General features: G+C 43.8%; 2 protein-coding genes across 11 annotated transcripts in view; both read right to left on the bottom strand.

Annotated features, from left to right (window-relative positions):
* Positions 1–6604, bottom strand: part of KCNJ5 (potassium inwardly rectifying channel subfamily J member 5) — an 89227-nt gene extending 82623 nt beyond the window's left edge. For 3 of the 4 annotated variants that reach the window (XR_015706097.1, XM_087763531.1, XM_087763530.1), the window contains exons 1-2: positions 5452–6604; positions 4836–5013 (exon numbers count right to left, since the gene is read on the bottom strand). The gene's annotated coding sequence lies outside the window, so the exon portion shown is untranslated. Of the gene's footprint in view, positions 1–3066; positions 3133–4835; positions 5014–5451 lie in introns of those variants that run through there. The other variant, XM_009469569.2, reaches the window with a different exon arrangement.
* Positions 6605–6734: 130 nt separating this feature from the next.
* The window catches only part of FLI1 (Fli-1 proto-oncogene, ETS transcription factor), an 89509-nt gene continuing 86836 nt past the window's right edge, over positions 6735–9407 (bottom strand). For all 7 annotated transcript variants that reach the window (XM_087763525.1, XM_087763523.1, XM_087763527.1 and 4 more), the window contains one exon: positions 6735–9300. In XM_087763525.1, coding sequence (XP_087619651.1) covers positions 8771–9300 — 530 coding nt within the window. In that variant the 3' untranslated portion in view covers positions 6735–8770. The remainder of the gene's footprint in view (positions 9301–9407) is intronic.

Genomic DNA, 9407 nt, shown 5'->3' with positions numbered 1-9407 from the left:
GCTCTTCAGGAGAAGAAATCAGACTATGTACTTATTGCTGGATTAAGGCCTAAAGGATTTAGCTGTGAAAGTGTTAGCCAAGCAGCTAGGCTTGGGAATAATGTGTCTGCACTAAACGTAATTTATCTTCTCATTTCACAAACAACATGTTTCTTCTACTGTATTTATTTTAAACATTCATTCAAGCTGTGCATAATATTTCAATCATTTTGAAATAGATTTACCCTCCTGCTGGCAAACGAATAAGGCACCCTGCTGACTGCTGGAGAAAGGGCCATTAATTAAAATAACTGCTTTTAGCAAACTGACATGTGCTAGTTAGCTGTCTCCACACACTCTTTGGTACTAACTGGTGAAAAGAGACCCCTAAATAATAGTAAAAAACCCAAACCCTGGCAAACTGTTTAGATATTCATACTGACTTGCGTTGTTGGAACGTGGCAGACCACTGCTAACTAGCTCACAGCAACTGTCTGGATAACTTCTGCATGTACACGCTTCCTTGTAAACTCAACTACTCACCCATAAACAAGTCAGCAGTGTGCAAAGCCCCGACACGAGTGAGAGCAGCTGAGGTGTCATATCCTCCTTCTTCTCCCCAGGCAGCAAACTGATGTGGTTAGACTCATGCGAATTCAGCTGGGAAGAGCCTTTATTTCCCCTTCCCTTTTATTTTGCCCCCTTCAATTCACCCCGCCTTGAACTGTCATGGTGCTGGCCCAATTCCTGTTCCCCACACAAGCGGGGAGAAACCGCAGCACAACTCAAGGAATGTGAGCAGAGCCCCTGCTGCGGCAGGGACAGGGGAAGCTGAGCAAGTTCCTAAACCTCTGGTGAATCTGTGCCTACACAGCTTCATGCTGCAGCCTGGGGAACCTCTGTGACACCACCGTCACTGGCCCTAAATCACATTATAACCCTGTGATGATGTCACTGGAACAAGACTGAGGAAGGCTGAAGCTCTCTCTCCACAGCTGCTAGAATACACAATATGTTTCCTGAGGCCAAGTTGACATTCCTGTGGTGGAAGCATCTGCCTGGGGAAGCTTACGACTTCAACAAACTCACTGCTGCGCAAGACAGACATAAATTGTCCCTGCTCCAGGGACAAGCAAGGGGAGGCTGGAATTGAGACAATCTCACTTCACATCTTAATTTGCAGGCTGCTAGCCAAATTTAATGACAAAATGACAGCATTGAAGCCCTGGCTCTCCTGGGTGACCGCATCCCAAGCAAGCTCTGCAGAGACAAAGTTATGGCAGTATTCTGTTATGACAGCCCACCACAGAGGCAGGCTAGGGTGCTAGAGACCACGCATGGGTGCCGTCAGAGGGATCCCAGCCATTCCCTAAGTGTCTTCTGTCTTGCTGCCGCTGGATGGCAGCCCTTACCTCCAGATCAACTGCACAGCCAGCAAGCCTGAACTTCACATTGGCAGTGCAGCAAACTTAGCAGTGCGAACTATGGCAATCTTGAAAGCGCCAAGCAAGAATTTATTGGGACTGTTCCTTATTTTATTACACAAAGTTTAATGCATTTAGTGACTTAGTTTTGGCATGAGCTCTGCTAGCTGGATATATTTAGCCACTTCACAGAAGTGTTGGGAGACTTAATTCACTGCAATGAATTCAGAGGTGATGTGTAAGTGGAGGGCTGGGGGCTGTAAACATCACATCTGCAGTGGCATCTAAAGCACCCTTAACAGAGTCTGCAGTAGGTGGGGTGGGTTAGTAACAGCAAGGCTGGGTCTGGGGAGACCTATATTCCATATGCAACTCTGTTCTGTAACTTCAAGCAAGTCACTGCTCTCTGCTTTGAGCCTCAGTTTCCCCAGCTGTTAAAAAAAAGGCAACAACACAGGCCACCTCAGGAAAGCTTTGAGTTCTAGCTCTATGTTAGTTTTGCAACAGTGCCCAGAAGTGTGTTCAGCTGAAGCCCCCCTCTGGTTTGGAAGTGTTCCTGGTACATTACAGAGCCTACAGAAACTCATGCAAAGGATTCACTGCCACCGTAGCAGTGTTTGTAAAACCATTATATCACTTGACAGTATCTAGAAGTCCAAATTACGTCCCTTTGTGCTCCTGTGCCAGGAGCTCTGCAAAAACCACCGAAGGATCCTTAGCCCATTAACCCCTACAGGGCTACTCCTCCAAAACACTACGAGGGCAGAGCCACAGCCCGGAGCCTTGCGAGGTTTCCGCACACGCCCAACCCCAGGCAGACTCAGCCCTGCCGGCACCGCAGCTGCCCTTGACGAGTGCCTCCAGCACACACACACACCACTTCGGGCCCCTGAGACCTGGCACACCGCCGCAAATTCACCGCACCCCACGTCCCATCTCATCCCGTCCCCCGCCCCAGGAGAAGCAGCCCCACACTGCTCCCCAAATTCCCCCCCAGCAAGGTCAGGGCTGCTGATACCCCTGTGTCCACGGAGCTGGCAGCCATGCTGGCTGGGAAGTTTAGACTACTGCTGTTGCTGTTCAGCTCCATATCAGCCCTGAGCTTCAAGAACTGGAGCTTTAAGAAGAGTTTCAAACCCTTCACAGTAACATACACCCTAAACAGAACCCCCCCTTATTTGTTTTAACTTAACACTATGGTACATTAGCCCTACAGGTCTTGAGGGTGACAGAAAACTTAAGGGCAGGGGGGGTTCAGGGTATTACAGGTATCATCTGCCAACACTCACAGCACAACCTCCTCCAGCAGCCACACAGAGACACTTGGAAAACAGCCCTTGTGCTCCCCAAGGGCTGGAGGTGCCATTCGTCCCCACGCTGACATGCCAGTGGCAGCCAGTGCAGGCCTGTAGCAGAGGAGACTCCTTTGGCTTGTGCCTAGGGCTTTACAGCAGCAGAGAAGGTAAAGTGGATCCAGCATCGGACTTTATAGCTCCAGGAGACAGAAAGTTAATGAAAAGCCAAAGCAAATAACAAGTTTGCAGCAGTTCCTGGAAAGGAAGAAGCAAGCTTTTGTGTTGAAATAACTGTGCATCAAACTGCCAGAGTCCCTGGGTCATTCCTCCTCCTTCAGCAATTACAACTTAAAATAAGAAATACAGACCTTCATCCTTTTCCATCTTCTCCTACGTAAGCAGCAGCCAGGTCCCCTCCTCTGAGAAAACTTCCCCTGCCCCAGAAAACCCTGCCTCTTTGTTTGCTGCAGCCATTTATACTGGTTGAAGTGGCTGCTCAGCTGCAAACACTCCTGGCCATCATTGACACACCTGCTTGCACGATGCCCCATTAGGGGCAGCTCGTTCCCCACTGCGGAGGTGCAGAGTTGATGGGGGATATTGCTGTGGTGGCCTCAAAGCTGCTTTTCTTTCTCATCTTTGTTTTTGTGGGTTTAGTATCGGGGTCTGTTTGCTACTCTTGGAGCCCAAAGAGCTAAATTTTGCCAAGGATCTCTAACTCTCTTCTGATAATGGTAGAAGAACCCGAGCTTTAAGTGCAGGGATCTCTACCTCTGTAGATGACAAAATCATAACACACAAGCTACATTATGCATTACGTATCATTCTTCGCATGACCTTAGTCAGAGGTCTCTTAATCCTTTTCTAATATGATAGAAAAGTCTGAGCTATATTTGCAATGAGTTCTGCTTTTACAGATGAAAATCATAATACATATGTTATGGTAGGTATTGTGCAAAAGTATACAAATAGGGTCTTTGAAGTGAATGTATAAACCCCAGCCCCTGATGTGCCTCTAGACTACCGCTCTAATTAACACCAAATGCAGCAACACTCAGTCCGACGTGGGAGAACCTACTTTGTCAGGAAGCGGGCTGAATTCTAACAAACTGATTTCACAGGGGTCATTAAAAATACTGTATCAGCACAGCAAAGCAGCCTGTAAAAAAATCTATTATTGTAACAGTATAATAGTATAATAAAGTGAAGCTGGCTCCTTTAACCCAGAATTTACAGATCTTCTGACAATAGGGGTGGGAAACAGCAGCTGTGTTCATCAGTGCTTTTAATACAAAGCTTCAGGCATAGTCATTTACTGTCACAGTGAGCCGTAAGACTGCACATGAAATACTACCGGCTAAGTCCAGCTTCACATCAAATATTTGCACCAACAGAAGTTATGGCAAATTTCCCACATAGTTAACATCTCATTAGGACTGGAATACGCTTGTTGGGTGGTACTATGAGAAATACTTCCTTCTCTTTACTAAAGGGAAAGTCTTGGCATGCGGAAATCCCTCTGCCTTGCAATAGAATTAGGTGCATGTTAGAAATGCACAGTCGTTTGGAAATTCATCCTCGGGGTTGAAATACAATTCTTAGGTGTATAAAAGCAGTAAGCCACTCATGTACACAGAGGATGGGTTTTGGCATACGAGGATTATATATAGGAGTAATCTCAGATGCTTGACACTAGAAGGATTTGGCATCTCCTAACTTAGAGCATCTAACAAATGTTTAAGCTGGGAGCTCCATCCTCTAGACTCTAAGCAGTGATTTAGTGGGGATAAAAAGCCTTCTTCAAAATATAGTTAAAAGCAGGTTCTAAACTTGGTGTCTGTAATGAAGCAGCAACAATACCTTCTTGTTCTCCCTTTCTCTGATATGCAGACACCAAGGCAGGTGCATCTCAAACAGAAACAATCACAAAGATCCCAGCTAAAGGAGCTGGAGCTCAGAGACTCTAAAGCCATCACCAGTTCTACTTAATATGCAATCTATATTTATAGAAAGTGAAAAGTAAAGCTAATTCTAGTTTGGCATATTTAAGCTAGATCCCATTCAGTGTTTGAACTTGGGGAGCAGAACAGAAATGCTGGGTGAATACTAGATCACTAGAACTTAATAGCTAAATTACCACTGATTTCAATGGGAGCGGGGTTTCCTGGTGAGGTTTGAATTCTGAACTTCGATGCAGAGGAGACTTTCTGCTATCCCTGTTGACTCACAGCTCACAACCATGTGATCCCAACCATCTGTTTGGTAAACTTTCTGATTTAAGCCTGAAATACTTGAATTCCATCTGCCTTGTCCTCCTGGGAAAAGCAAAAAGTAGCATTAGTACTGTCAAATTCCTCGCTTATTTTCTCTCAGTGTGTCCCAGAAACTTTGGTTGGGACGGGAGATCCCCCTGTTATCACCCCTAGAGCTTCCAACATGGCAAAGTCAGGCTTGTATTGGGGGGTACAAATGGGCTACTCTGATCTGCATGTTATTTCTTGTTCTTTACCTGAGGAATGTAAACTATTAAGATCTTATGAAAATGTTAAAAGGTGGCTGGGAAGTGCGCCACCAGTCTGAGGCTGTCTGGCACACTGGCATGAGATCTCTTTACTCCAAGGTCTCTTTATTCCATGGGAATGCAGCCTGCAGTGGGCGGCAAACTCTGTCTAAAGCTAAATATTAGCAAATACTAGCAAAGATTAGTATCACCAAGTACCCTGAAGAGAAGGATGAAAAGAGGCTGAAAGGACCTGAGCTGTGGATGCTGCCTTCCATCTCAATCTGGGCTCCTTTAAGATGTTGCAAGTTGGACAGCCAGAAACGGATGCTTCTTAAATCATTGGTTGTTTTCAAAAGCCTTTTTTTCACCAAGGATCCTGCTGGCCAAATTTTGCTATCAAAGACGTCTTTGCACTCTGATAACCTTCAGATTCTGCCTTTAGACGTTTTTGTGCAATCTCAGTCTTCAGATTTTCCTATTACTGGCAACTGGGCAGGCACACTGTATTAAAAGAAAATACTTGATATTTCTATTGATGATGCATAGCCAGAATGAATTGGGATTGCACTAAAATGAAAAACAATAGAGATAAGCAAAACCCCACTTACTCTTATAACTAAATTGAGCAACTGTGGTTGAATACACAAAGGAAACAGCTCTGTGGTGATTGAACACACTAACATTGCTCGTTTTCAGAGCCCAGGCTTGCTAATCAAGCAGCTGAAAGCTATTGTACTAGAAACTTAGCAACAAAAGGTTGTGTGTGGAGGAAGGAAATGGTGTACTTGTGCAGTTATGTATTTCTAAGGGTTTATCAAATCGGCAGAAAGATCAAGCTATCTCTTAGGACCACCGTGTGTCTGCAAAAATACAGGAAGTGCCTGTGCCTGACCTTTATACACAGTCAGAAGATTCCTTGGCAGTGCTTGTTTTTGCAGCCTCTTACTCCATCTCAGGAATGCTTTGGAGCACTGGCTTTCCCTGGGGTTTGGGGATAGGTGAGAAACACGAGCAAGCAGGCTGGTAATACATACAGCATTGCACATATACATTCTGTCAATGACTTCTTGAGTACCCTAAAGAGCAAACAGACGGAGATGTCTATTAGGTCAGTTATGGCTCTCGCAGGGAGGCTGCGTGTCCCAGCACTCGGCACGGCGCTGTGACCCCATCGCTGGGGCACCGGGCAAGGGTCTGCTCCCAGCTCTGCCACCGTCCTCGTGCGAGACACTTCACCTCCTCGAGCTTTGGCTACTCTACCACTTTCTCTCTCTCTCTCTCTCCATGGACAAAAGATGGAGCCCAGGTTTCCGATTTAGAGACTTCAATAACTAAATTAGGTCTGATAAACACCGGCTCCAGAGACACAAATTTTCTGGAATAAGAGGTCAATATTGTTTCATAGTGATAAGGATTATGATTGCCACTACTATGGAGCTGCTTTGTTTTCCTTTTTAGCTAAATTGAATTTGGAGGCAAAGTTCATGCTTTATCTGCAGGTATGAGAGGGGAGGGAGAGAGTGGGACAATAGAGAGAAGAAAACCACCATTTATTTTGTCACATTTTTTTACATCATCCTCTTCATACAACAGTTTCATTGTAACACTTAATACATTTTTTAAAAAAACAAGATTACTTGCAAAATTATATATATTTTAATATCCAAAAAGTACATTGCATATATATAGTAGCAAAAGCCCCATTTCCATGGGTAGTTTCCTCATACTTAAATTTTGCGATTATTGCAGTTATGTTACTTATAAACATCCCTAAAGCACTAAGACCTAAACTGATTAGCTCGATCTTATTTTTCCATTTTGTTAAATAATGGCATCAGTGCTTCTGTTTAAAGTTATGAGCAGACTATGATGTTCTGGTTTCAGGCTCTCATCCTGCAATCGGATGCACATGGACCAAATCTTGCACCCACACAGAGTCCCAGAGGTTATGTCTAGACTAGATATTTGTGATCCTGTTAATTGGTTGCCAGTTAATACAAGTTAGCTAATAGGTTGTACATGTAAGTCTCACCCCCCCCCATAGACATCTGTTCTAAAACACAAATGCTTGTGGTTTACCCTTCTGTTTATGGCACCAAACCGCCATTTGCGGATCATCAAATTAACATGTGCAAAATTAGAGATGGCTGAGAATTTTTGAATGTTTAAAATTGAAATGAAAGCCCCTAGCGAAAGTTTTCGAAAAGATGTTATGAGAAACATTCGATAATTTTCTCTATGAAGTGGTTAAGATCTTTCCGAAGTTCAAGATTTTGGTGAAAAATAATCACAAAATATTTAAACAGTTGCTTTAAAATGCTGGTGCATGTTTTCAATCAGCTTCAATGCAAACATGTTAGCTAAATGGAGTTAATTTGCAGACAACTATGATGGGCTAATACAAGGAAAAACTCTGTTCTAGACAAACCCAGGGAAATCTGGAAGGTTTCTGGCTATTTTGGGGGTCAATTATGGATCCAATTGCAGGACCAAGGCTATCTCCAACAGATACATTAATCGTCTTATTTTTTAATTTTTTTAGCAAAAAGTACAAAGCTACAGCCCAAATGTACAGATTGAAAAGATGTACAAATTACATTAAAAAACCAAAAACAACCGACAAACAACTGAGCTGATAGTAAAAAACAAACCTGCATTTGTGACCGAGGTCAACTCGTTTCATTTAATCTTTCTTTTAAAACTGTGAGATATAAGGAAAAATAACTCTGTATAATTTATACACTAATTTGCCTTCTGATTTGTTGACCACTTTGGATGACGGTCTGACAAACGCACAGCGTTCGCGAATCGGTAGCATTTAGCGATCCCTAAGACTCTGGCAGAGCTCAGGGGCCTGCTGTCATTTATTTTACTTCACTTTTGCTTTCAAGGAATGTCTGTGCTTGAAATTAGGTTACTTTTTGTTCTGGTTTCTGATGTTTCTGGAGTTAATACACAGTCTAATGAAGCTGTACACTCTAGAAAAGTTCCTTCAATGCCCTTCACTTCTTAAAATATACATGTACATATATATATATGAATATATATATATTTATTTTCCAGTTGGGTGAAAATCCTCATCTGTCTTAAAGCTAAGATTCCAGTTGCGGTCCCCTGCAGCCCAACGTCCTCCACTTAATGGTCAAATTGCCTACCCTCTCCACAGCGAGAAAAAAACCCTGCAGTCATCTTTTCCTACGACCCACAGTTGGATCTATGTCTTCTCAAAAGCCTTGGAATCCTTAAAAATTTCTCTCATCAAAAAGCTAGTAATCATTCCAGGTAACGGTGAACAATCTTCATAGTCAATTCCTACAGAGGACATAAGCGTTAAAAACCAAAGAAAATGCAGAGTACTGGCCCAAAGAAGCATCCATCTCTCAGTTCAAGACACAAGAGGCAAAGTTACAAAAGTAAAAGGTTTGATCCAGGTATAGCCAATATCCAGTTTTAATTCTTCCCCAGAAAGGCCACAATTATCCATTAAGGGCCCCCAAAAAACATAAAAATCCCAGAAGTAAAGAAAAAGTCCAACCAGACTGATAAAGGCCACTTGAAGATAAAAGCATCTAGTAATAGCTGCCCAAGTGTGGTGATACGTGGGCGTTGGGATGGCGAGGGACATTGGGGTTTGGATAAATGCTTCCTGCAGGGGAGGTCCAATAAGGTGAGGCTGCTCCAAAGAAACTGGATGATGTGACAGGCATAGAAGAAGGGTGCGGGGGTACAAAGTTCACCTTCTGCTGATGGGCATGGTAAGACGGCATGTAGGAGAGATCTGATGGATACTTGTATATTGACGATTCAGTGGGATGAGGCTGAAGAGCCTGGGCAATGCCATGAAAGTCAAATTTGTAGGCATACCTTTTGCCATGCACTTTGGTCATAATGTTCTTATCATAGTAGTATCGGAGGGCTCGGCTCAGCTTGTCATAATTCATGTTGGGCTTGCTTTTGCGTTCCCCCCAGCGCCGTGCCACTTCATCAGGGTCCGTCATCTTGAATTCCCCATTGGTCCCTTCCCACGTGATACAGCTGGCGTTGGAACTGTCCGACAGCAACTCAAGGAGGAACTGCCACAGTTGGATCTGCCCGCTCCCTGCAAGAAGCAAGCCAAAGAGGAAAGGAAATGACATTGTGTTTCCTGCTTAAAAGCAAAGACAAAGGCAGGAAACAGAAGGACTATCTCGATCTTTACTGGGAACT

The sequence above is a fragment of the Nipponia nippon genome, unplaced genomic scaffold (genome assembly GCF_047370975.1).
Source record: "Nipponia nippon isolate SJK-2023a ecotype South Korea unplaced genomic scaffold, ASM4737097v1 scaffold_28, whole genome shotgun sequence".
Taxonomy (NCBI): domain Eukaryota; kingdom Metazoa; phylum Chordata; class Aves; order Pelecaniformes; family Threskiornithidae; genus Nipponia; species Nipponia nippon.
The sequence above is the reverse complement of the archived record's forward strand: the minus strand, read 5'-3'. Positions and strand labels throughout refer to the sequence as shown.